Raw genomic sequence first — 27711 nt, 5'->3', positions numbered from 1 at the left:
AGCATAAGTTGGCTTTATTATAGCAATCATCTCCAAAGGGAACTGATATACATCACACATATTGCCATAGACACATAGAAATTGTTTAAATTTTTGCCAAAATTGTTGAAATTGTACGAAATCCGATGGTGGAACAACAAAAGCAACGCCTCGAAGGCGCCATCAGCGATATGATTGAGGACATGTATCGCTCCCATTTGCGTCGCATGCAGGTGAGTTGCATGCCACACGGAGAGGTACACAAGCTTAACCAAAATACAAAATGCCAATCATCTCTCGCAAAAGTCCACAATGCATCGCTGTGCCGCCAGCTGTTGTGATGATGAGCGCGGCACTTTGGATACCGTACAACGTTGCATTGAGAAGTGTGCCACACCATTGATGGACGCCCAAGATTATCTGCAGAACGAGCTGGGACAGTTTCAGAATCGCTTGCAAACCTGTGTCAAGGTGAGCGGCCCAGAAACGGCAATCAAACAAGAACTGCTATCTTTGGCATGCCAAAGATTTGACAGAGTTCACACAAATAGATCGCTAGATCGTCTATCGATCAGACACTCCTATTATAATAGCCTCTTCATCTCGTTGTTATCCAGGAATGCAACAGCGATGCACGCTCCCAATTGAGCAAAAATCCCAGCGAGCATGAAATGTCGCGATCGAAGCATCTGTTTGAGGTCTGCACCGGTGGCTGTGTGGATAAGCATATCGATCTGTTGCCGGGCCTGCTGAAGAACATACAGAAGACTCTCGACAGGGGTTTACCCAGAAGATCGCTATTGCGCGATTAGCAGAGAACACGACTTCTATATTCTGGCACAACTGATAACAACTTGGGGTTCAAGGCGGCATCGATAAGCTTGTTTTTTGGGACACTTTCGTTCGTTGGTTTTTTGTTTTGTCCAATTTTGGTTTTTTTCTGGATTTTTTCTTTTTCTTTCTTTTGTTATTAGTAGAGCTAAACTTACATGTATATATATATATGTGTGTGTATCAAGAAATATATTAAACTTATAATAGCGAGAGACCTAAGCATTAATTACATAACAAATAAGTTGGAATTGCACATTTATCTATTGCTCATCGAGTTTGGTTCGAACACCGTATTTACTCCAGAATGTCACCTTGGCGGTGGTCTTCTTGCAATTTTCCTGGAAGATGCTGCACGTGTCGAAGGGTGGACAATAGAGATGCAGGGAAACGGATGTATCCGCATGACTTGGATTCTCCACGCGATGCAGTCCCAAGTTATCTAAAAAAGTAAGGCATGAAATGGTTGTAATTTCAATCAGAATTAGTAAGCAATGAACATACCATTTATATAGGCCACATCATTGAGTGGTATGGGCGTTTCACCCATCTCCACCAACGAACGATCATCGATCTCTCCATGCTGCTCCTGCTGCTGGACTCTGTCGTTATCCGGCCGATTGGGATAACGATAGCGTTTCTCGCGCAGCTCACCTTTCAGCATCTTCATGAAGCAATGCGAATCGGCATGATCGTGCACCGAGGAGCTGTGCCCCTCACCCCAGCACAGTATGAGCAAATTGAACTTGCCATTGCCAGCATCGACCAGATTCCGGGTGTACGTATAACGATCGAACTTGGCATATTTGCGCCATTCCTTCGGGTTCGATTTGTAGGCCAACATCAGATGATTGACCATCTCGATGTTCACATAGTTTGATTCGAATTCGCGATGCAGCGCCTTTACCAGATCAGGCAGTGTATCCACAGCCGGTCCGTATTTCAGCGGTTTCTCCAACGCGCAATAATATTGTGTGGCCTGTCGCAAATATTTCTCCTGATCGATGTGCGCCATTTCCGTATCGATCGTATCAATTTTGGACAATGCCATTTTGCACTTGCTCTGATTGACCTGGAAGAGAAATTCAATCGAGATTAGCTAAAGTGGAAAACACTTTGCAAAAACTACTGCAATCTGTAGCCAGATCAATTGAATGGAAAACTACTCAGTATTGATTTATAATCGCTAAAAACTTACTTTTGATTGATTTAAATTAATTACGTATTTTGTAATGCCCCCTCTTCCTTTCAATCTCTATCTCTCTCCCTCTCTCTCTGTCTCTGTTTCTGACTGATAACTGTATCAATATAGATTGAATATTTCGCTCATTGAATTAGTTTCTATTATTATATTAATTATTTGTTCCGAGCTCAGACCGCTTAACTCAACCGACAGATTGCGAATGCTTCTGTAAGTCAATAATCCGAAGATTTCTTATAAATTCGTAGCACAGTTGCTTCTACAAGTACATAGTACCCTCTATATGTATATATATATATATATAAATATATATATGTGTGCGGTGCATATGCCCGTTGAGGGTAAAAGCAAAAACAAAAACAATGCTCACCCCACCATTATCAACAATAACATTACGAATTACGACCGATCTCGGGTCGATCTAAAATACGTTGCCAGGAGCTGTGTAGCTTAAATAGCACCATCAAAACGGAGGCACACGCATTGCAGCAGCGATAACTTGAATTGGTGGGTATTCTCGTAATGAATATTTATATATACACTCATATATATATATATATATATATATAGTCACTGATAAGCCAAATTCAGATGCTGCTGACGCGTTCCCCATCTTCATGGACCGAACAATTTCATGGCGTGGACAATATAATATTTATTATTTCACTGGGTCTTCACCTACGAAAAATCACCGCACAATCGAAAGAATATTCATTCTGCGTCACATTTTAATATTTTAGAAAGATTTAATACTTAGAATTTGATTGACTTTTTCGAAGAACTATGAGCAACTATTGATTCCCCTGCTGTCATCTTAAATTGATGACTGATATAAAAAATCGATCTATTGTTCTTATGTCAGCCAAATGATCTAATATTAATGTGAAGATTATCAGCGTAATAAATCCCGCAGTTAAGAATTCTGAGTAAACAATTTTTCTTACATAGAAAATAATAATTTCTATCTGTCATAAAACTAACAAAAAACTGATAATGATTTGATTAAATAATCTATTTTACATAGAACATAATTTATATAGTAAATAAAAAACCAGCTAATAAAAAACAGCTAAATATGTCGCAAACTACAAAAAACGACTAAAAATTTAAAATGATTTCACTGTTAATGATTTCCATACACATCTATAAACTTATAATCTATTTCCTAAGAACACAATATATATTTATTAAATACATAAATATATTTAAGAGATTAGCTAGAAAGCAAGTAAATTTATGCGACAATTTCTATCCATCGTAAATACGACTAAGAATGGCAGTTTAAAAATTATGAATGAATATTAAAAATTATATTTATTGCATACTTTCGGGCAAACTAGTTTTGACTTTACATAACTCGAAAGCAATCATTAATCATGTGAGAATCAATAAAAACATGTGCACAAATTCAATTCTTTTGCCTACGAATATGACGATCAAAATTCAGCTGAAGCATTTGGATGAACATAAAAATTATGTTAAAAACGTGCGTTTATTGCGTCCAAAATTAAGAAGCCAAAAACCGCACTTCAAATGAGTAATTTTGGCCGCAAGCTATTAATTTGGCAATTGACTGTTGTTGTTCCATAGTGAGAGCGAGAGCGAGATAGAGACAGAGATAGCAAAGCAAGGCGAGAGCGAGAGCGAGAGAGAATTTGGGTGCGTTAAGCCTGATTGAAGATTTGAAAACGGTTTGCAAATGTTTCAAAACGGCCAACTTGGCGCACAACTTTCGCAACAGGTTGAGTCCGCAGTGAAAACTGACTCAAACAAAAGAAATTCAAACTGACGGAAAATGTGAACACAATTATAATTTACACAAAAAATGCACTTTGCTGGCCAGCAAAATGCAGCAGGATTGGCATTTTTGCACTCACCATTTTGTTGTTGCTCCTTTTTGGAAAATAACAAAAACACACTTTGAGATTATATAAATGGTTGTAGGATTTCGTAGACAACTAGATACATTGGATATATATATATATATATATGTATATGGCCGACTCTACCAGTTGGAAGCACGTTCACTTGGTTTGTGTGCCCGTTTTAGGTATCTTTCACCAATTTATGGAAATCCGTTGGCCCATGCAAAACGTCACTCTTTTCCACTCAAAACGCAATTTGAGTGACACTCACCGGACTCGAATGGCATTTTGAGCGCTTTTGCAGCGAGCACAGCCGCTGGCAGCCATTGTTGCTGTTTGTTATTTGCATATTTTGTCTTGTTGTGTTTTGTTTTTACTTCTCTTTTCTTCTGCTTTTTTCTTTTTCTTTTTTGTCACGCTGAGTTGTTTCTTCGCCTGCTGCTGCTGCTGCTGTTGTTGTTGTTGTTCCTGTCTCGTTTTTGGTTTTTGTTTGCGCTTCTGTGAGCCATTGAAAAATGCATGTTGTTGTTGTTGTTGACGGAGTTGCCTTTGGCAGACCCATCAACCACTATTAATTATGAAGACAGTTTTCTCGTTGTGGTTGTTGTTGTTGTTGCTGTTGTCGCTTGTCGATATTTGCAGAAGAAAGCTGATAATAATCTCGGCTCTGTGGGAAGCCAAACCTTAAGAGAGTTTTTGTTGATTTAGCCTAAGCCCTAAGGTTAAATGACTTGACTTTTTTTTTGAAAATGAGTACTACTATGTACACACATACAGTTTGTCAAGAAAGTGCTTGGACACACGAAAAAAATCCTCTTTCAGCCAGCCAAAGAATGCATTATTTTGATTTTACGATTTCATCTTGTTAATTTTTTACTTTAATTGCTTTTAACAGCTCCAATTTACAATAGAAAAATTAGAAAAATATGCAATACATTTTTGAGAAAATGTGAATTTTGTTATGTGTCCAAATACTTTCTTCACAAACTGTACATTTATATGTATGTTGTGTGTCAAGTTGTTGTTGTTTGTTTTACAGATCTATGCGGAGACCAACAAGATGCGGTAGGTAATAAGGTTCTTAGGATTAAAATGCAAATCTAATTTCAATAGATTATTTTGAGAACAGGCAGATTCTGTTTTTTCTTCTTCTTTTTGAGCAGCCAATTGACCCGAAAAAACACTGCTACTATTAGCATAATGTGTTGACCCCGTAGCTTTCTACATTCCATTCCATTTGGGTTTAATGAACTTTCGTATTGACTCAATTTATGGCAGAATTGATCTCTTTGCAGGTCACTCAAAGCACCTGTTTTTAGTTGTTCTGCGTTTGATTTATATTATTTGCACATGTTTTTATTATCAACACTGTGCTGCTATTAAAATCGTTATTATTTTCGTAATAAAAAAAACCCTGAGCAGCAACGATTGTCGTCACTTCTAGAATAAAAACAATAACAAATCGGAAACTGTCAACGAATTGGCGAAAATTTTTTTTTAGGTCTAGGCCTGTGAACCGAAAACATCTCATTTCGAACAATATTATTATCTGTCGCAAGCAAACTGTAATCTGTATATGGTATTCAAAACAAATCGCTTCCAAGTTTTCCAATTGAGAATCGAAACATAAATAATAAAAATCTATTAGTTTCGTAATACAAAAATGATTGATAGGAATGAATAAACCGCATTAGCAAATGATTTATTATTGTATCTGTATTATACTGCTTCGGTTTGGCTTAGACTTGATGCCAGAGAGTAATTTTATAGATAATGGTTTACACAGTTACACAATTAATCTTTATTTAACATATAATATTAGATAAACGGTGCAAAGAATGTTCATACAAGTACATTTTATAATTTAAATCCATTTATATTTTTCAAGTAATCTGCACAAAGTTGCGGATCAATTATAAAATTTAAAAAACCGCTGAACACTATTTTCGTATTAAATGACAATATATGCTTGCGAATTCTAGCAATTTACCAGAAAATATTTGTCGCACAATCCAATCTATATAATTGTCAACCATCTCTGCTTGGGCTGATACTAAAATATAAATTGCAAAATGGTTTCTGGATGCAAATATTATAAGCATTATAAGCACTCCTCGCACTAACCTTGTGGTTCAGTTATTTACGTGTAAATAAGTGAAATACAGCTATGAGAGCCTTCTGACATACATATATAAGAAACATATTTCATTACACAAGTACATTTAAAAGCACTACACAAGAAAAAACACATATTTTTTTGGTATTGAACAGCTTAAGTACAATATTAAATGCAATGACTAAGTTGAGCTAATCATCCTCAGCCTCGGACAAATCAAATTGATCTTCATCGAAGTCGATTATCTGCAATGAAGATTAAATATATAATTTTAAATATTGATAACAGTTGGAAATATTTCCAATATTAAACCTACTTCACTATTGAGTCGCTTAAACTCAGAAATGCCAGTTAAATCCTCCAAATACTTGGCCGTTTCGAATGTTTTAAACAAAAATGCATGTCCCTCGCTGCGATAGGCCGCCAAAACACGCTAGAATATCAAATACACATATTAAATATTTTGATTATTATTAATTTTATTAATATTATTAATTCCATACCTCCGAGCAGGCAATACACTGCGCAAACTTTTGTGTGGCTGGCAAAACGTTCTCATAGTTGCACAGCATTCCGCGTACGGAGTGCGGCAAGATGCCCAGCAGTCCCTCGGGTTGTTGCGCCTCCGTATTCTGCTGTTCGCGACTGTTGGCATAGTAGGCGGGCGCCATTTCCCTTTGGGGATGCTGCAGCAGCGACACCAAAAGCTCCACTGCATAGCTGGCTGCAATGTTAGAGACGCCCGGTCGTGTAACAGTGCACTGTTGATCCAATGTGCGATCCTTAAGCGACTGTAATATCAATAACATAAAAGCTTTATATTTTTACATGAGTAGTTCGATCGGTAACACAGTGCCCAAATACACCCTAAAACATTGTGTAACTAAGCCAGTTAGAACTGTTAGATATACAACAAATTGCTAATGCAGCTCACAATTTGTAAGAAAGTCTTTAACAGTGCTTGGATTCTAACAGCATGCAAGCTTTCATCTTACAGATCAAAAAAAGCTTCAGGTGTGAGCTTTCGATAAAAATAAATAAATAAAAAATGCCGCTAGATAAGTCAGCTGAGCGTGCGAGCGCCAAGTAAACAATTATAAATTGTGGCTAAAACAAAAACCTAAACCAAGTAGCAACGTACGTAACCGTTTGAGTACAATCACAGACCGTGGAATCTCTCGAGTCGCTGCTGATAAGATAAAAAGCAAAAATTCGATTGAGCACCCAACGCTCAACGTGGAAAATCACAAAAAAGTCCCACACACCGTGAGAGAGAGCGACGATTTTTAAGGCCCATAAAAAATATTGTTTTCATTAAACGTTCGCAGTAATAATGTAGATTTGCTGTTTGCAGCAGTGTAGATGACAACGTCGATAAAACTGTTGCCTTAAATCGTTTACCTAATAACAATATTATTAAATTACCGCTGGTTAAATATGTTAACAGAATACACGGGAAATCTGTCGCATCCCCTTGAATTTGGCCATGTACTGGAAATTGTGGCCAAGACCATCGATGGTGCCGCCAGGTAAAGTACACAGACGCAGTCTGCAAACAACTAATGACTAAGTGCTCTTATCGCCCCCCGTCCAAAATGACTAAGCCAACATTAAATTGTGTAACTGCCCATTATAGATTCCACATCAATCTGTGTACGGCGAAAACAACTGTAGATCCAGATGCGGATATCGGTTTACGTTTCTCCTGCTACTTTCGCAAAGATACGATCGTCCGCAATGCCCGACTGCACGGCATTTGGGGTGAGGAGGAGACACAGGTCATGACCAATGTAACGCTGCCCAATCCGATTGTGAGCGGTGAGTTCTTCATGGTGTACATTTTGGCCAGCGAGGATTGCTTTCACATATCGGTAAATAGCCGGGCCTTTTGCACATTCCGCTACCGTTTGCCAGTGAACAGCATACGAGCCATAGAGATCCGGGATCAGATACAGGTGATCAAACAGGTCGATCATCGCACTATCTTTCCCAATCCCTGGCCAGCCATACAAGCCGCCGATTATTTTAAGGCCTTTAGCAACGATCAGCCGATATTGTTCAGTCCAGGCCATGTGATTGTGATAACAGCGCGTTGCTTTGGAAATGATCGTGGCCAGTTTATACTGAAGTTCATGGATTCGGATACGAAGCGCGAGGAATTGCATTTCAGTGTGCGTTTCCATGAGCAGGCCGTTGTGCGCAACTCCATGAACAAGAACTTTGAGTAAGTCCCCAAGCAAACGTTTCTTTCGCTTTAGGCTAATCTCGATATTTGTTGTGCCCTTTTGCAGGTTTGGAAATGAGGAGCGCCATGGCAAGTTTCCATTCAAATTCAATCAGCAATTTAAATTGGCAATGGCGTTTACGGAACGCGAAGTGCTGACCGCTGTGGATGGCTACAATTTCTTTAGCTACACGTGGCGTACACCGGGCGCCATGATGAACCTGGTCGGTTTCAAGGTGACGACCATAAATGGCTTGGTCATCCAAATAAGTGGAGTCGATCACATGCAAACGGGCGATCCAACGTGCGCCGCATTTGAGAAGTATTCGCGACACGATTACGAGTGTGCCTAGCCATAAGTATGGATTATAAATTGGTATACCTGTACAATATAAGCCATCTATATACCATATCTATGCCACACATAAAGTCTGAAAGTTTCTAAAAATGTTTGTTAAATCTTTGTTCGAGCACTTACGTTGCCGGGCGCGGTGACATCATTGCAGAAATAGCAACCCAATTGCTGGCCAGCAATGCATTTGAGTCCAGCAATATGCTGGATTTGCTGGGCATCGGCAAACTCCTGCCGCGTGCTGCCATGACGCATCACTAGATAACTGTCAAAGCCCAACGCTGCATTGATTACAACCTGCAGCAAATAACCATATTAAATCTTTAAAAAAATAAACAATCTTCAATTGAGAGCACACCTTTGAGTGGGACGCTCCCAGCAGCGTGGGAAGCCAGCGGCTCTCACGCGAATCGGTTAGCAGAAAGATGACATCATGTTCTAGCACCTGCTGCTCAATTAGCTGCAAATGCTGTACAGTTTCAAGGCGCAGGGATTCGCCTACGGTGTGGCCAGGCATTGGTATTTCTAAGACAAATCCTTTGGTCACCGCACTGGGATTAATCTTAAGTAGACACGCTGCCGCCGTAGTGGCCTTCATCCGATTGCCAGCCACTGCATCCGCATGCGTGTAGAGGCTCTGGCGAACGGGATTCGAATGTCCCACCTTGCCATTGTCCAGTAGCGTAATGTGCTTGAAGCCCCAAGACTAAAAAGAATACAAATCATATGCATAAATTTGGCACATAATGGCACATTAAGTAGACGCACCAACAGATTGCGAGCCACGGCACAGCCTAAAGTGCCGGCGCCAAAAAGTAGACATTTGGTTTGCGCCAAGATTTCCAAATTCAAATCCGGCACCAGTCGCCACTTCATCAGCTTCAGATTCAAGTTTATCATGTTCTCGGCCAATCTGAAAGAAGTTATTGTTATTTACATATAATTGGCTTTGAGTAATTGACTAACTTGGCTGGATCCATGCTGTCGCGCATGTTGGCCAAACGTGGACCCATTTTGCCATTGGCATTCGGTTCCCAGCCGACAAATCGCAGTTCGTCATAGTTGCATTTCTCTGCTTGCAACACTTGCCATATCAGGCTGTTGTCCAATGCCATTTGCTGATCGTATCGCAGACCCATAAATTTCAGCGTTTGTCCAACAAGTGTGGGGCTAAAATGAGGAAATTAATGAGTATTTGAGTTGTGTCTTTTGACAATTTACGCTCTACGCTTCGCTCTCTGCAATTGATCGCTCAATAGTCAACTGCTCCACTTTCCCTCCTTTCAACTGAGTACAATAAATATCTCTCCCAAGGCAGTGCTATCGCTCAAATCAAAGAGAGCGGACGAGCGCAGTTTGAGTGTATTTGTTTTTTCTTTGATAATTACCATTGGTGCAGCAGAAAGGCGACATAATTGCGCATTAGCCAGGCCGGATTCTCATACTCGCTGGCATCCGCAAAGCAGTAATAATAATGCTGCGCATCGCTCTCATTAAAATTGGTTAAAGCAGCGCTTAAGCTGCGTGTTTCGCACACATTTTCCCGCTCATTTGCATACAAGATAAAAAAGTTTTGAGATTCCGCAGGCAAGGCACGAATAGCAGCCACAATAGGTCCACAATTGTGGAGTTCTTTTAGCTTTGTCGGGGAGCATTCCAGTTGCAATGTAGGCGTCAGGGGGCAGGGGAAGGCGAACCAGTAGTAATAACTGTGGCACTTGAGATCGGCAAACGACAGCACAAAGAAACGCGCCAATAAATTAGGATCATTCAGCACTCGGCCGCTTTTCATGTCAGCCAACAGTTGTTTGCCCTCATCTGCCAGCAGCGCTGACTTGTCCAGTGCCTTGAACTCCTCAATGGTGTTTTTATTGTAGATATGCCCGACGGCTGCATGGCTGAATTTTGGTGCCTGCGCCGCACTGCAAAATGCAAATAAAATGTAAATGATATTTTCTTATCGGAACCCATTTATTTTTTTTTTACCTATTGTACGCAGTGTAATCAACCTCGAGCAGACAGCCAGACGCCTTACGATTTGTGTAGTGGCCAGAAATTGAGCGTTCCGCATCCGAGAGACGATCGTAGTCCAATTTCAGTTCAGCTAATTTGTGCCAGAATGTGGGCGACACAAACGATTCAAATGGCGCAAATTGTAAAATGCAAGCGTCACTCATTTTTCTCATATATATATATAGCAACCGATGTACTCACGCCCCCAATTCTGAATATAAACAAACTGTGGGGAACGATTGGAACTGCGTGAGATTGAAATACAATCAGCTGTTTCGTGAACAATCGATGTGCATTTAATCGATAGCTATGATATAAAACTAATGGGGTCACACTGGCTTTACAACTATCTGCTGTAGTAATAAATGCATTTTATATGAACAGTAACTAATATTACTGGAAATTTAATATTAAATCAAAAATTAATTTACTTATTTAATATGCTAACAACATAGATATATGTTCCAACAATTTCATTGTACTGCCGATAGAAATATTTAGGCATATCGATAATTTCTATTGCATCGAAGAGCACGCCATCTTTGGCAGAAAGCGATAATACCGTCGATTGTCTTGCAGCACGTCGGACTGGTGGTAGTAATTTTCGCAAAAAACTTGCCATACAGTCAGTAATTTATAGAGGTTAGTACAATAAAGGTGGAGAAAGTTCGGATCTTATTACTATTTTCGTGTTTTACATATACAAAAATGTGTCATTTTCTGTTCGATTTGAAATGCAAAGTGTGCTAGGGTTATGAAAAAAAAGCCTGAAAAAATTATAGCCTACAAAATTTGTTCCATGATGTACTCATGCATTGCATGTACATACCAATTTACATTTGGAACGTCCTCGTTTCGTCTTCGCTGGCACACAGCAATTTCACGTTGAATCAATAAAAGTGAAATATGCAATAGTGGGGAATTTGTGTAAATTGAGTGAAAGAAAAAAATGTGGAAATGCGCTGCATGAAATTGACAAAGAAATACAAAAATGATTCACTCAAAAAACAAAGAAATATATATATGTATGTGCGTATGCATATAAAATACATATGTATTTGATAGAAAGAGCGAGAGAAGAGCAGCAGCAGCAGCAGCAAAAGCAACGTCAAGTGCCAGCAAACAAAATGGCGGCGGCACACAGCGGAAAAACTGCTGTTGACGTTGCCTTTGCTGCTGCACGCTTATGTCTGTCTCTCTTCTCTTCTCTCTCCTTAGTTGAGATTGAGTTTTTCGATTCGCTTTCAATGCAGCTTCATTTTGATTTTCCGTGTGTACGCTTTTATCTTTGTGAAACAGCCACACACGTTTGCACGTACACAAATGCAAGCACACGAACACACAGTATCTATATTGTGCGTGTGTGTGTGCGCACTTTGTATGACGAAAGCACTGTGTAAAGAGTAGAAATAACTAATAACTAGTTGCAGGGTATACTGAAAACAGGCCGGGTTCTTGTGGCTCAAGAGAAAACGAGGGCGGGTCATTGCGTTGAATAGATGAATAAAAAATAATTTAGGTATTTGCTGAGCACAATTCAATTCCTGCTCATTTTTTCATTGTGTGTGTGTGTGTGTGTGTCATTGGAAATGGCATCAAGTATTTTCTAGTGGGGTTTACTTAACGACGACTCATTCGAATTGAGGTCAAAATCATCCACAACTGGGTCTCTTGTTGTAGCCGTTGCTTTTTATACTCGGGTCGGGGTCGTCGACGTCGATGTCTTTGCGCTGCTGCAACGCTCACAGGGCGGCAAATATGCACACAGCCTGTTTGTTCTTTTTTTTTGATTTTGGGGTGGTTTTACATTTGGGCACTTTTGGGGGTGCTTATAAGATATTAAATTGCAAGCGGGTTGTGGCAACCAATATAGCAATACAGACAGAAACTCAAGTAAACTAACTGTAAAACCAGCTCAGGGTTGCTTTGGGGCGAGCTTTTCATTTGCAATTTCAAATTGAACTTGCATACACACAGATATTTATATACATAAATATATGCATATATGTGAGTTTCTCTTTGAGTGGAAATATTTTCTAACAAAAAAATTTTAGTCAGTGAATGTGAGTCACTTTCTGCTGCGAAATAATATTGTTTATGCTTAGCAGCGAACCGCTAATCAACAGAACAACAACGCAAAGCGCCCATCTAGTACATTTTATTGGGGTCAAGAGACTTTAATTCGATGGCGCAGAACGCAAAAACTGCGAACGACCAACAAAAGCTCCTCTAGCAGAGGCCATAAACCTCTACACACACACACACACACAATGGCACACACACGCACACAACGAAAGGACACTGACACTGAGAAATTCGTTTGCTTGTGCGCAGCATCAGCGTCTAGCAAAATGAGTACACACTCACACAGATACATTGGCATATGTATATTTTTGTTTGTGCGTGTGTGTGTGTGTGTAAGAGAGAGATACGTGAGCATCCACATCCCAGTTTAATTTTCTATATGTATTACACATATGGCAACTCAATCTGAGCAAAGAAAAATATCCAACAACAAAGAACAAAAGTAATCGGACCAGTTTGTGAGGTGTAGCCCCTAGAATAATGTGCAACACACATATTACAATCAATTAAAGTGCATTTCAATTGTGCATTGAGCAGCTTAACTAATTTAATTTACATACATACAAAAATATATATATAATAAAGTGCACTTTAGCTGCGCATAAAGATGGCAACGCCGTCACGCAGCTGTACATAAACTTACACACACACACAACCAAGCAAACACATTTCCCCAAGCTGAAGCGAGAACGCAGCAGTTGGTCGCTTGTGTGTGTGTGTGTCTCTCTATGTGTGTGTGTGTGCTTGTGGCGCTCAATTGAGTTGCGTCGTGTGTGGGGGGAAATGTGAAATAAACTTGAAGGTGTTTTGCGAGGTTATTTTCATTAAAATTCCAGTTTTTAAACTTTTCTGATAGCTTCCCATTGCCGACGTCTGACGCCATCCAATAGAGGCAAACAACCGTTGGATTTATTTAGTGTAGTACAAGCCGTTTTTTTTTTTTTTAAGCCAAGCTCTCTTTTCACTGGAAAAATCACGAGCGAATCAAAATGATGAAGCGAGCATTTTTTTGAACAGCTGTGAGGCGACAGCTTTATTACGCATATAAAGTAATGAATGTGTGTGTTTTTGTATGTGAAAAGCAGTTTCGAGAAAGCCTTCGAATTTACTTATTTTTTTTTATAATTTTTTTATTTTTTCCATTTGTCATTGTAGTACATTTACACCATAAAACATTTCCTATCGTCTATATTTTCTGTGAAAGAAACTTTTTGCCTTATTAACATTTTGGGACGAATTGTTTGTCTTTTTTTTTGTTTTTAATTTATGTTGACAGGATTCCTATAAGTGTAAGCGGCAAGCAGCAGCAACGGAGCAGGCAAAATCCGATTAGACAGGAATCTACTATACAAATTACCTTACCTAAATCCGGAAGAAGAGAACGCACGCAGAACCAAACTAGCAGAAGGAGAAGCAGCCGAATCGAAATAGAGCCTTTTTGACAAAGCAACCGAAGGGATCCCCATCATTTGCATATACTCCGTCTATATATACACATATACAGATATATAGATATATTTTGTGTGTGTGTCTCTGTGTGCGTGTGTCCTGTGTGTACTATACAAAATTTCTGTTTTGTTTCGCGTGTGTGGAGTGTTGTCTAACAACACAGAAGAGGGAAAGAGATACATATAGAGTTATCAGCAGGATCAAATAAGAAGCACCGTTAATTAACAAAGCGAAAAAGAGACGGAGAGCTTCCTTCACGAATTTCGAATTACAACCGTGTGTGAGGCTTGAAACAGACAAGGAGGAGACAAACAGACAGAAAGAGCGAGAGAGGAGAGAGAGAAGTATTGAAATTTTTTCGCTCCCGAGTCGATAAAGAAAAATTATCACCATTCCACTATCAACGTACGACGCCGCTCCCCTTTTGCACACTTACGACGATAGTCCGCCGCAACGTTGGGCTAACGGTACTAGCAACGGGCATCAGGCAGGCGTCATCATAGATCAGTTTCGCCAGTGCGCCAAAACGATCACCATTGAGGGAGGCACCAGCACCGGTGACACGACGAGCATCGGCGGCGGCGTCAACGATTTGCGTTTGGTAATAACGGCCCAACAAAACGATATCATCGAGCGCAATTACGATCAATTGACCAATCGCGGCGGTGGAGGCGGAGGCGGCGGCGCCGTTATAGGCGTCACCAGCAGCAGCAGCACCAACAGCAGCGGAGGCGGCCAAACACCACCGACACCACAATCAGCAACAGCAGCAACCACAACAACGGCGTCAGCATTGGGACAAAAAACTCTGCTCAATACCAGTCCAAATCTTTTACCCATTACCACTGCCACCGATACGTTCAATAATTTGAAGAATCTGGTTAAAATCGATAAGGGTACGACCAATTCGACGGGCAACAATTATCGTGCGAATAAATCTGGCAACGATTCGCTGTTGGCCACACGCAACGGTAGTCGGACAAGTGTTGGAGGATCAGCAGGTGGTGGTGGTGTTGGTGCATCATCAGCAATAAGCGGAGTAGGTGCTGGACAAGTTGGTGGCCCAAGCGGACACTTTTCCACTGGCTATAATAAAAATTCCGTCAAAATTCGTCAACACGATTCGGAGCTAAGCCCAAGGCCTCGACGATCATATCAAAACGATTCGTCGTCGTCGTCGCGTTACTATAACAAAAATAGTGACATTTTGGGTGCAAGCGGCAATAATAACAACAATAACAACGGCGGTGGCGGTGGCGGCAGTCAGCAGCCAGGTTTAAACGCTGATAGCTCCAGCAGCAACTATAACGGCAGTGGTCTTGGAGTCCATCGTGGTAGTCGCAACAACTATCACACAAACTCCTCCGATGGCGGCGGCAGCTATAATCGTAATCTAAACACCAATTCGGGCAGCAACTATCGGAGCAGCAACAGCAGCTCACGCTACGAGACACTAAATGGCAATGGCAACACTGGCAGCCACAACAGCAACACCAGCAGCAGCAGCAGTGGACAGCAGCAGCAGCAACAACAACAACAGCAGCGTCACTACGGCAACAGCGGCAACGCGGGCAGCAACAACACCTCATCATCTGTTGGTGGCGGTAATCCGAACAAGTCAAATTACGCATCGCAACGCAACGATGGCAACAGCAGCCTGAGCGGCGGACGCTATCGCGACGACTATACCAGCAACAGCCGTGACAACTATAGAGAAAGGGAGAGGGACAACAGAGAGCAGAGTTACGCAGAGGATCGCTACGGTGGCAGTAGTCTAGAACGCAACGGACACGCTGCCAATCGTTATAGCAGTAATCGAGGCAACAACGACGAGCGTTACGAGCGTGCTGGCCAAAGCAGCATTAGGAGCGGCAACAGTGGAGCACAGCATCAGCAGCAGCAACAACATCAACAGCAACAACAGCAGCAGCAACAACAATTGCCAGCCAAGTCGGCAACACCACCGCCTAGCGGTGCAGGAGCAACTGGAGGCGCTCAACAACAACAGCAGCAGCAGCAGCAACAACAGATAACTGGCCGCTGGATACCGCCATCATTGCGTCCACAGCATGGCCTCACCCAGAGCGAAAAGAATGATGCTGTGTTTCGACGTGTGCGTGGCATCCTCAACAAACTAACACCGGAGAAATTCCAAGAGCTAAGCGATGAACTACTCAAACTCGATCTGAATTCAATTGCCATTTTAAATGGTGTCATTCTGCTAATTTTCGATAAAGCCTTGGACGAGCCGAAATACTCGTCTATGTATGCACAGCTGTGCAAGCGTCTGTCCGAGGAAGCGCCGTTTGAAAAGGAACCAAACAATTCGTGCACCTTTCTGCGTCTGCTCATCGCCGTCTGTCGCGATAAGTTCAACAATCGCCTGAAGCGCGACGAGGCGAACGATAATCGTCCACCGCCCGAGAATGAGGCTGACGAGGAGGAGCGACGCCATCTGGCCAAGCAGCGCATGCTCGGCAATGTCAAGTTCATTGGTGAGCTCAATAAGTTGGATATGCTATCGAACAATGTATTGCATGCGTGCATTATGGAGCTATTGGATAAGAAGAAGAAGCGTACGGCCGGTGCGCAGGAGATGTGCGAGGACATGGAATGCCTGGCTCAATTGCTCAAGACTTGCGGCAAGAATTTGGATTCAGAACAGGTCAAAGAGCTGATGAACCAGTACTTTAAGACGTTGGAACGTCGTTCACAGTCAACTGAATATCCGCCAAGGATACGCTTCATGCTAAAGGATGTCATCGAACTGCGCCAAAATCACTGGATACCCCGTAAAGTTGGCGGCAGCGCCGAGGGACCCGTCCCCATAAAGCAAATACGCTCGGACGATGACTCAATAATACGCACACCATTCGCCAATCGGAATCGCGATATGCGCAACAATGATCGCGACGGCGACAGCTGGATGAATCGATTCCATCTCAACATACAGCCAGGCGGCTACAATGACATGTTTAGCGGCCTGAGCGTTACGGGAGCATCACCCATCGTATCACCGTAAGTACAACGGACAATGTGGCATCCTCTTCTACGACGATGACTAATCAATAACAATAATAATCCCTTTCGTTTTCTATGCATTCACAGCTTCGTGACCAGCAATAATCGGGATCGGGATCGTGACAATCGTCAGTACAACAATCGTGATCGCAATAATCGTGACCAGGGTGGCAACAACGGTGGCAACAATGGCGGCGGCGGTGGTGGCAACTACAATAATCGCTACAACAATAAGCACAGCAGTCAAAACGGAGGCGCTGGTGGCCAGGGCGGCGGCAGCGGCGGCGGCAATCGCGACGATTCACGTGGCGGCAATGGTGGCTCGCATCGGAACAATGATCGGAACAACGATCGCAATAATGATCGCAACAACGATGGCCAATACGGTGGCAGCAATCAGATGCTCCTTGGCAAAGAGTTGGCGCCGCGTTTCAAGCGCAATATGATCACAGCGAATCAGGATTCGGTTGAGAATCTGCAGATGCGTCCGGCAGCCAACTCGTTGCTGTTCCGCGCTGCCTCCCAAAATCAGAAATTCCCGGCCACATTGCCGATCTCAACGCCGCCCAGCGGCAATTCCTCTCAGCATCAGCAGCAGCAGTCCACATCGCAGCTATCCAATTCGCATTATCCACTGCTCGGCACGCCCACATCACATCTAATGAACACTCCAACGCGACCATCGTCCACACCATCGGCTGAATATGGCGCAGAGAATCGCACGCTACACACGGCTCAGCAGCAGGCGGAGAAGAGCCTCAAGGCAACATCTTCGTCGCCCAACTTTGGCACAGCTACAGCAGTCGCAGAAAATAACGCGGAGAAGAAGACAGCAAACGGTGCCGCAGCGGGAGTTGGCGAGAACAAGGAGCAGCCAAGCGGTGGCAGCTCAAAGAATGGTGCCGCCGAGCGCCCCACAACGCCATCTGGCTCAACTACCGCAGCTGGTGGTTCTAGCAAGCAACAGAAGAAGGACAAGGGACCCAGCAAGGAGGAACTAAACAAGAAGGCAATTGTCTACTTTAAGGATAAATTCTACTATGACGAACAAAAAGATGATGAAACCACGACCACCATCCCCCCAATAATAACTGAAGGAGCAACCCAAGAGGAAGCTGAAAACGAAACCGAAACCGAAACTACGACAACAACAACATTGGATGAGGAGACAACTAAAACCGATCAATTTACCGAGCTAGTTGATGGTTTCATTGAATTAAAACTGCCGGAGAAATCGCTTAAGGATGTATGCCTCAATCTGCTGATGGAGGTGCTGGATCGTGTGAACGATGTTTACCTGGAGCGTATCGTTCGCTTCCTGCAGGCATTGCGCAAGCAATCCGTCATTAAGCCGAATGTGATCGTTGAGATCTTCAAGCAGTTGGTCAACAAAATGAATGAGCGTGAGGCGCTGAATCCCAGGATTACCGCCCTGGTCGCCTCGGTGCTGTGCAAAGCGGTCTGCGAACCGGCATTGATTAAGCTAACTGATATCGCCAACTTTACGGACAATGGACAGCATTATCCATTGTTTTTGCTGGTGCTGCAGCAACTGCATAAAACGATTGGCAAGGATGCGCTCGAGGAGAAGTTCCGTGCCAGCAAAATTGATTTGATGAACAGTCTACAAGAGGTGGATCGCAACAAGGAGCGACTGGGTGAAATACTTGAGGATCGACAGCTATCGTTCCTTTATCCCCTGCTCAAGGTGCAGGCTGAGATGTTGAAGCAGCTGCAGGGTGATCCCAATCCGAATAGTTTCTATAAATGGATCAAGGCCAATGTGGACAACAAATACTATAAGGATCCGGGCTTCATACAGGCCCTCATGACTGTTGTGGTCAAATATATAACCAAGGAGACAACTCTGGCCAGCAACATGGATCCCAAGGAGCATCCCGAGAAGTCTGTCACACAAAGAGAACAGGCCATGCTGGAGACCTATAGCCAAATGCTGCAGACCTTCCTCGGCCAAAACGAATTGCAACTGATGGCACTCTATGCCCTGCAGCTCCTCTGCTACAACGAGAACTTCCCCAAGGGTGAGTAGCAGTGACCATTTCAAATGAAACCATCATTTTATCATTATTATTTTTTATAGGCATGCTGTGTCGCTGGTTCAAATATCTGTACGATTCCGAGATCATCGAGGAGGAAGCATTCGTTTTGTGGAAGGAGGAGATTTCTGACAAATATCCCGGCAAGGGCTCGGCATTGTTCCAAGTGAACGCCTGGTTGACTTGGCTACAGGAGGCCGAATCTGAGGACGATGAGGATTAAATGCTCCCAAAATTACATACTATTAATAACCACACACAATATATGTATAACAGTTCTATATATTTATTCGCAACCAGCTAAAGCAAAACAAACAAAAATATTTAACCTTTAAAAAACAAAAAAGCAAAAAAAAAAACAAAAACAAACAACAAAAAAATACATAAGCACATTGATACATTATATATATATAACAACAAGATGGAAGTTGAAATCGCTGTTGCAAATGTTAGTCAAATTATAGTAGAAGAAAAGCTAAAAGTTAATCCAAATTATTTGATATTCATTCAAGTTCAAGCTAACTAACAATTAATCACCAATAAATAAAACAGCAATAGACTCAAACTTAATAAATAAATTGATATTTAACTCAACTAAAAAATGAAAAACAATTTAGCGAAATCGTTCCAAGCGGGATACGAATTTCCGACGAATCGCTAAATGTAATTAGCAAAAGCATACAACACACATTAAATAGGAATTATAAAGAAATTAGTGAATTCAATTTCGAATCATTTAACCGGAACTGAACTGATCTTTTAAACGAAATATAAATATTCACATTTTTAATAAATTCCAAAACATTTTTTGTTTGCTACTTGCACAGCCCGCAATAATGTATCGTATTAATTAAGTAGTTCAAATCAACAAGAAAAATAAGAAACCTGCTCCATAAAATATAATCATGAATGTTCATTGCACAGCTCACAGATCGGAGTAAGCGTCGAAAACGTAATCTGAATGTATTTTAACTCGAAAAAAAACAAAAACTCGCCAACATTATATAGAGCCTTAATAAACTGAAAACAACACTGCGAACGGCGAATAATAACGTGTTTCAATTCTGTCATAAAAAACAATTAACTTCACTTATGCTTTTGGTTGCCAACTGCAGTTGGCTTTGCAGCCCTGGACCATTTGCAATTCAACCGGAGGAGGCTCAATTATTGGTTCTCCCTGCGCTTTGGCGCCAGGACAGTCGTCTCTGCCAAGGGAGATAAGCTCATCATGGCTAGATTTGCAGTTAAAGATACAAATTAGAAACTGATAGAATCAGTAAAGTTGTGATTTGATTAACTGATAAACCGTTGCTCTGCTGATTATATTCTCAATTTGAAATAATAACAGGAGCACAACTATTCTTATAACACCCAATGTCAATCTGTTGCAACTGACTTTCATTCCAAATAAATGTATCTTCATTCGACAATATTCCATACACCGACTGACATAAAAATCTGAGGCATATCTGCGAGAATGTCATGAAACGGTTGCTGCGATTTTTGCAACACACCTCGAGATGACTTTCAATTATTATTTTAAATTGATAATTACAAACTATTCCTAAAAAATACTAAAATAGAACGATATATATCGATATTTTGTAGATGAACACACTGACTCATATAAAACGATAGTCAATTTCTTGCAACTAAGGTAACATTGAACTGTAATGACAAACACAAAAGAAGCATTTTAACACAAAAAAGACGCCAGTGGCGCTTTCCTTATTCATTTATAGGACAACCAACAAAAATCTTTTGCCTGTTAGGCATTAAGTACTTTAAATCCAGACACAAAAAGCAAATGGAAAGCTGTGCGCTGACACAGCAAAAAGATGCCGGCGTTGCGGCTGAAAAGCAACAAGTGCAGATGGAACTCTTCACATCGCACATGGCCCAACTGGATGCGGGCACTTTGCAGTGTACGTTGCGTGTCCTCAAGATGAACGGCAGCACGATGATCTTCCTCAGTGGCAAGGAATCGGAGCGTTTGGATGAGTTCGCCGTCGCGATGCCGGCCCGTCCGCCCTGCAAACAGATTGTGGCCACCACATTTATGGGCTCCAGTGGGCATAGTGATTCCCTTGTGCTGGCCACAAAATTGAGCACACGCTACGGCCGACAGTTTTACGTTAGCTTCAATCTCGCATTGGATGCGATGACGCGTCCACTATTTGAAAAGGCGCTCGTCGATTACATGCAACAAAATCTGAAGTTGTTCGTGTGAGGCGGCATAGTTTCCACCTAATTTGTATGTATTTATAATTATGATTAAAAACGACTCGAAAGCAAATGTAAATCCTCTGATCATTGTATTTCTGTATTCAATATTTATTTATGGCAAACCCCTATGAAATGAGTTCAGCTCATGCACATGCAGGCCGTGGGGTTCGACGCTTTGGATTTATTTCGGTGCACGGACCCCACGGACAACAAGTGGAGATGTGCATCCAGCGCCAGCCAGAAGCACAGTTGACAGTTCGAAGTGCGGCGATCCGAGTTCAAACGTGCGCAAATTTCTATTAAGACGCAAAGACACAAATTATCAACGAGGTTTTCGAAAAAAGCTTTCACAGCGTGTAAGTTCTACTATTGATTGATAAAGCAAACTGCTAACCAGTGTTCCAAAATGTTGTCGTGCCTCAGGCCGGTTCAGATAGGTGTGTTCTCAGCCCCCCCTCCTTGTCTTCGAAGGCCGCACGTGTTGTGCTTCCTGTGCTGATGGTTTTGTGCGGCATGCGCTGATTATCGCTTGGAAATGTCAATGTCGTTTTGGCCCTCCTCTGCTCTCGCCACCTCCCTTCCGAAAATCGTTAATAATGTTGTGCTGATAAGTGATAAGTTTTTTTTTTATGTGCGCGTGCTGGGAATTTTTCCAAAAATGCAATTGGTACCATGGACTACCTTGTCTTTAAATAATTTTACCTTAAAAAATATAGTCTTCTATATTCACCAGTTTGCTAAAAGTGTTTTCTTAAAAAAAAAACCTTGAACAATGTTAATTGTTGATTATTTTTATTATTGTCTATTTGTCAGCTAATTTTAATCAATAGTATAATTATTATTATTATGTTTTTGAATAGTACTTTAAAAAACCAATCAATATTTTGGACAGGCTTGCAAATCTTTAAAGTCAACAACTTTTAGTCTATATGGTCTCATATTGTACTGTAACAATTTTTTAGCATGGAACTTGGAAAGTGATTGTTCTAGAGCCAGCCGTTATAATCCCATATTTTCAAAAACGTATCTAAAAAATTCAATTTTAATTGCTAATCACTTATATAATTTTGTACACCTATCTTTAAAATTAAGTTGCAATTTTGCAATGCATTTAGTGTGTAACTACCCATTGTTTCAGAAACTCATCCAAGTTATGGAAACTTTTGGTAAGCAATTCATAGCAATAAAATTCACACACGTTTGGTTTCTAAAAATACGCTGTCTAGACGAGATATTGTCAGGAATATCAGCCTTTGGCTATATTAATTTAGCACCTAGTCCGAAGGTCTACTTCTGAGTCTCCTGGATATTTGATTTCAATTTCGGCCAACTCATGTTGTCTGCTGATGTGTGGGATGCGATAACAACAGAGCCCTAGGCAACATTTTATTATTATTTTATTTTTTCATTGCACTTGGAACAATTGGCTGTTTTCAAAATCCATTCGATATTTTGAACAGATTTACGAATACAATTTTGGATATTGTAAATTGCAAATCTTTAGAGTCAACAACTCGTATTCTATTGGATTGAACTTAAAATCGTTCTTATTCTTTCTATCTTCTCGAGAGCCATCCGTTTTAATACCATATTTTCTAAGAAATTATATTTTAAATGCTGCCTAATTCCATCGTATGTTTATAAAAAGAGCTTTTTCATTTTGTATACCTCTCTTTTAAATTAAGCTGCAATTTTGCAAAGCATTTAGTATATGGCTACCCATTGTTTCCCAAACTCATCAATGTTATGGAAACTTTTGGTAAGTAATTTATAACAATACGTTTGGCATCTAAAAATACGCTGTCTAGACGAGATATTGTAATATCAGCCTTTAACTATATTATATTAATGTAGCACCTAGCAGCTAGCCTAAAGGTTTATTTCTGAGTCTCCTGCACATTTTTTGATTTCAATTTCGGCCAACTCATGTTGTCTGCTGATGTGCGGGATGCGATAACAACAGGGGTCTAGCCAAATATTGCAGACACACGAGTTAGCTGCATAAAGGTCATTTTTTATGTTGTTTTTTTTGTTTATTTTTTTTGTGATAGTTGATATTATGGTTGTTTGTGATGCGTTGCTCTGTTTTGCGTATGCTTGGACTTTGGACGTCTGCTCAGGCGTTGAGCAGGCGATAGATTGCCATTGTTGTCGCTAGCGATTCAGCAATTAGCCATTGCAGGCAGAGCAGGGCGGGGCAGGGAAGGGCAGGGAACAAAGCACTCACATATCAGCAATGGATGCGATGCGTCTCGTTCTCAGCCAGATAACCGAACCGAAGACTTGCCAAGTTTTTTGCTTGATCTGAGCCGCCTCGCTCTCCCAACCAGTACGCTCTGATAAAGCCCAAGCCTAACCCGAATCCGTAACCGAACCCGAGACCCAGTTTGAGTGCACGCCCCAATGTTGTCTGCGCCTTATCGCGCCCGGTTCGCACCTTTGCCAGCAATCCAGCCAGCCAGCCAGACCCCTAGTTCTGCTTATCAGTTCAAATATGTTGTTATAATTCCCTAGAAATATTATACATCATTAAATGACAGTACAACCGGCTCGAGCCGGTTACTGTGTGTATTAGCAGTCGCAAGTTTCAAGTATTTATTATGGCGCACTTGCTGGGGATTGTTTTTGTTTTGTTTTGTTTTTTTTTCTTTCTTTAATTAGAATTTACTACGGAAAATTTGAAAAAACCTTTTGCAGCGCACGCGTTCACCTCTAAGAGACTTCTGTTGCTGCTTATCTCAGGCGAATTTGACTCTAGGGGATGGGCCGATGCTGTTTTGGGGACAACAGTCTCTCTGTCTGGCTGTATATATATATATATGATGAGCTAATTATTTTTTGTATACGCCTGTAATACTAGGGGCTTATCAGCAGCTGATCGCCGCATTCAAAGATCAGAATTCCCGGAAAAACCGGATTTTGTTATATTATATATTATTATTTAGTTTTTTATGTGATGGAATACAGCGCATGTTGAGCAATAAATTTGGGTCAGGGGTACATTTTAGGAATACAAAATCATTAAGGTTCTTATTTCTTGTGTATTAAGAAGGAAATTTGATTTGCTCACATACTTTGCTATTCTTTATAGATTTCGTGATTTGAGAACTTTTATATAATGAGATTTATTTGAGAACCGTATCAATAATTATAAATTACCAAAATGTAGGAATTCCTGGGCTATTTTAATCTATTATTGCAGTCTAGGCATTAACTGCAGTGTTTTTTTGTCTGGGTATTCTATTATTTTATTATTATTATATTGATTGAGCGAAACTGTACTTTGCGGTTGGTAATACGAGTCTAAGGTTCAATTGCCCTAAGGGACAACGATTGGGCCCACTATCAGTGGGCTGATTTATAAATAAAACATGACTTTCTGTTGCCTCGATTTTGCGCAATTCGATTACAAGCTGGAACTGTGCTGCACCTGCTGCAATCGAGTGACATTGATTGTCCATGGGAGCTACTCTAATCGTCATATTTCCGAGTGTGCCGCCCGGCATTTATGTAAGAGCGAAGCGTAGCACACCACGGACTGTTGAAGCATATTGCATGTGAATCACTTCCTATCAATAATATATGGCCAGACTGTGCCAGCTCTAACTGATAAGTTAACCACCCAGCAGAGCACAGCACAGCGTAGAGATACCATTGCTTTACACAGCCCCCCAAACCCCAACCTCTGCGCCCGCTTTGGCCTTCAGCTACAAGCTTATAAAGTAAACACTGACGGAGACGTTTTGCAGAGAGTTGCCCCATTGATGATAAGCTTGGAGCAATGTTGCTGCCAAAAAAAAATAAATAAATGTCAGCGTCATCGTCGCAAAAAACTCTTCGAGGGGAAACAGAAACGACAACAAAAAAAAGAGTAGAAAAATGTTGTTACGAACATTGTGTTGACTTGGCGCGTCTCCAGTCGATAACAGTCTCGCTTTATCTGTGGCCGCGTAACACGGTCACAGCTGGAGGGGATTTCACATTGCCCCCCTCTGTGCTCTCTGCTCTGCTCTGCTGTGCTGTGCTGTGCTGTGCTATGCCTGCCTGCCAGCCCAGAGTACGAAGTGCAATCCGTGCGATAGCGCGACCGGGTATCACGATCGCCCCCCCATAAGCGCTGTTTACGGCTGATGAGCTGCTTCTGCTTCTGCTGCTGTTGCTGCTATTGCTGATCATTGCCCACACACATGACTACATGTGGGGTGGCTAGACCGATTTTCCAGTTGTGTGTTCCGCTGATAAGGCAGCTCGCCCTCAAATGTTTACGCGCAGGCAGACGATGCTTCTACGCTCACGTATGTGCCTGCTGAGCACTTCTCCCACCCGCACCCACTCCTCATCTCTTCTTGTTTTTCGTTTTTACTGTTAAGTACACACAACTAACTTGGTCAATTGATGTTGGTTTTTTGTTTGTTTTGTTTTTGGCGCGGATGTCCGATTAGCACTGCTCTGCTCGACTCTCTGCTGAGTGTCCGTCTCTGTCCGCTCACGCTCAGCGCCCCGTCCCTGCTGCCTGTCTGCGTGCACAGCCTTCGGGCGCTGATAAGCGTCTTCTTATCGCGAATTAACTTTCAAATATTACACGAATGTCTGCAGGCGAATAGCTCATTCGTTTGGTAATCGCACTGGCGAACGCAACAGCAAAGCAGCAACTTTAGCTCAGAAATACCCAAATAATGGATATATTAGTACAAAAACCCATCTTCTGTCCCAGCAGTTCCAGTGAGTTCTACGAGTCGGCGACGAGTAGCTATTATACGCCGTACAATACGCCGCCGTATATAGCACCGGTCGGATCGGGCACCTGGCTGGGCGATCTTCATCAGCAGCAGCAGCAGCAACATTTGCCGCAGATGCAGTACCTCAGATTTCCCACACCGCCCATAACACCACCGCGCACCGCTGCTCCCCTCCCCCATCTGGAGTCCAACTTAAATACACGCACACAGTCCGTCATCATGAGGTGCAACAAGAGCACAATTTCCGCTTCCGGTTCGCCGACAGAATCCGGCAGCGAGCACAGCAGCAGCAGCAGCAGTGAATGTGATTTTATCTGCAATTGGCAGGATTGCGGAAGGTGAGAAATACGCCACTCAGTATTAACTTGGCACAAAATGTACTAATTAGTTATCTCTTTTGGCTTGCAGAGTTTTCGAATCTTTGGAGGCACTCGCCCAACATGTCACTCTGCGTCATGCGATTGCCTCGATGGTGGATGGACTGTATTACTGCCGCTGGGGCGGCTGTCAGCGCAGCGAGCGTGGCTTCAATGCACGCTACAAGATGCTGGTGCATGTGCGCACCCACACCAAGGAGAAGCCGCATCGTTGCCACCTCTGCGAGAAGTCCTTCTCGCGTGCCGAAAATCTTAAGATACACATACGCTCGCATTCGGGTGAGAAACCCTACAAGTGCCACTACGAGGGCTGTCAAAAGGCCTACTCTAACTCGTCGGATCGGTTCAAGCACACGCGCACCCATTCAATGGAAAAACCGTATATGTGCAAGGTGTCCGGCTGTCAGAAGCGCTACACAGATCCCTCATCGCTGCGCAAGCATGTGAAAACGTTTAAGCACAGTATACAGCTGATTGCCAGCCAGAGTTCCGCCAACTGTCTGCTGGATGCCAGTGGTACAACCTACACCTGCCTCCCCCTGCCCCTGCACCCCGCACCCGTAATTGCACCAATGCAAGCAATCGGCGAGTCATCGCCTACTGTTACACCCTACTACAGCTACACCGACAGCGATAATGTGGCAAGTGATTATTCGCTGAGATGCAAGCACGATAGCGAATATACTTCCTCGGATTACTGGCTGAACACGCAGGAGCATGGCTATCGCTACCAGCTACACACCGAGGACTATTCCATGGAAATGGAAATGGACTCGCCCACGCCTCTGGATTTGCGTGTGCACAGAAGTTGAATGCCTTGTCACATCTGCCCTGGCAATCCACTCTAGTCATCAGGCTAATCTCTAGCTCTTGTCATTAATGTTAAATAATTATCCTTTAGTTTGCAATAAAAGACTGTCTTTAAAAAAAATTATTACGTAAATCCGGTGACTAATTGAAATATTTGTATTTCAAATCGAAATATATTTATATATGCGCAACATGTTTATTTGCAATTTTAGGAAGATTGACATTTAGCCATTATTTTCTTTGCCAACGCATATGTGAAAGATTAAAAACGGCTGACATTTGTAATTTACATTTACATTTGAAAAGTCAGTGCTGCAAAGGTATCGAAATCAAATAGTGCTGTACAGACGATAGGCAATCGATTAA

General features: G+C 41.9%; 8 protein-coding genes across 8 annotated transcripts; 6 read left to right on the top strand and 2 right to left on the bottom strand.

The window, feature by feature from the left end:
- The first annotated feature begins 46 nt into the window (after positions 1 to 46).
- Positions 47 to 1020, top strand: LOC6559746 (protein FAM136A). The gene is made up of 3 exons (XM_001986825.3): positions 47 to 212; positions 286 to 450; positions 597 to 1020. The coding sequence occupies exons 1-3, from the start codon at positions 126 to 128 to the stop codon at positions 789 to 791; spliced, it is 447 nt and encodes a 148-aa protein (XP_001986861.1). The 5' UTR covers positions 47 to 125; the 3' UTR covers positions 792 to 1020.
- LOC6559745 (cysteine dioxygenase type 1) lies at positions 984 to 2294 on the bottom strand. Its single transcript, XM_001986824.3, has 3 exons — positions 2009 to 2294; positions 1315 to 1882; positions 984 to 1252 (listed from the first exon to the last, which is right to left on the bottom strand). Exons 2-3 carry the CDS (start codon positions 1859 to 1861, stop codon positions 1074 to 1076), a joined length of 726 nt encoding a protein of 241 aa, XP_001986860.1. The 5' UTR covers positions 1862 to 1882; positions 2009 to 2294; the 3' UTR covers positions 984 to 1073.
- A 3467-nt stretch (positions 2295 to 5761) lies between these two features.
- On the bottom strand, positions 5762 to 10769 carry LOC6559874 (ubiquitin-like modifier-activating enzyme ATG7). The gene is made up of 9 exons (XM_001986822.3): positions 10555 to 10769; positions 9957 to 10490; positions 9535 to 9738; positions 9337 to 9481; positions 8927 to 9274; positions 8695 to 8865; positions 6496 to 6783; positions 6309 to 6425; positions 5762 to 6237 (listed from the first exon to the last, which is right to left on the bottom strand). The coding sequence occupies exons 1-9, from the start codon at positions 10752 to 10754 to the stop codon at positions 6184 to 6186; spliced, it is 2061 nt and encodes a 686-aa protein (XP_001986858.2). The 5' UTR covers positions 10755 to 10769; the 3' UTR covers positions 5762 to 6183.
- Positions 7167 to 8664, top strand: LOC6560393 (32 kDa beta-galactoside-binding lectin). The gene is made up of 3 exons (XM_001986823.2): positions 7167 to 7521; positions 7629 to 8216; positions 8284 to 8664. Exons 1-3 carry the CDS (start codon positions 7430 to 7432, stop codon positions 8567 to 8569), a joined length of 966 nt encoding a protein of 321 aa, XP_001986859.1. The 5' UTR covers positions 7167 to 7429; the 3' UTR covers positions 8570 to 8664.
- Positions 10770 to 14491: 3722 nt separating the features above from the next.
- On the top strand, positions 14492 to 16148 carry LOC116804937 (the record flags this gene model as incomplete). The annotated part of the gene is made up of 3 exons (XM_043214261.1): positions 14492 to 14882; positions 15601 to 15618; positions 16087 to 16148. Coding segments are annotated over 3 exons (471 nt in total), but the record flags the coding sequence as incomplete, so codon positions are not given.
- On the top strand, positions 14876 to 20168 carry LOC6559178 (eukaryotic translation initiation factor 4 gamma 2). The gene is made up of 3 exons (XM_032734594.2): positions 14876 to 17133; positions 17224 to 19178; positions 19238 to 20168. Exons 1-3 carry the CDS (start codon positions 16379 to 16381, stop codon positions 19414 to 19416), a joined length of 2889 nt encoding a protein of 962 aa, XP_032590485.1. The 5' UTR covers positions 14876 to 16378; the 3' UTR covers positions 19417 to 20168.
- Positions 20169 to 20904: 736 nt separating this feature from the next.
- LOC6559177 lies at positions 20905 to 21511 on the top strand. The gene has a single exon (XM_001986820.2). It carries the CDS (start codon positions 21001 to 21003, stop codon positions 21421 to 21423), a length of 423 nt encoding a protein of 140 aa, XP_001986856.1. The 5' UTR covers positions 20905 to 21000; the 3' UTR covers positions 21424 to 21511.
- A 4520-nt stretch (positions 21512 to 26031) lies between these two features.
- On the top strand, positions 26032 to 27478 carry LOC6559942 (zinc finger protein GLIS2 homolog). Its single transcript, XM_001986819.3, has 2 exons — positions 26032 to 26496; positions 26567 to 27478. Exons 1-2 carry the CDS (start codon positions 26096 to 26098, stop codon positions 27345 to 27347), a joined length of 1182 nt encoding a protein of 393 aa, XP_001986855.1. The 5' UTR covers positions 26032 to 26095; the 3' UTR covers positions 27348 to 27478.
- The last annotated feature ends 233 nt before the right edge of the window (positions 27479 to 27711 follow it).

This window comes from Drosophila grimshawi, unplaced genomic scaffold, assembly GCF_018153295.1.
Source record: "Drosophila grimshawi isolate 15287-2541.00 unplaced genomic scaffold, ASM1815329v1 contig_1369, whole genome shotgun sequence".
NCBI lineage: Eukaryota > Metazoa > Arthropoda > Insecta > Diptera > Drosophilidae > Drosophila > Drosophila grimshawi.
The sequence above is the reverse complement of the archived record's forward strand: the minus strand, read 5'-3'. Positions and strand labels throughout refer to the sequence as shown.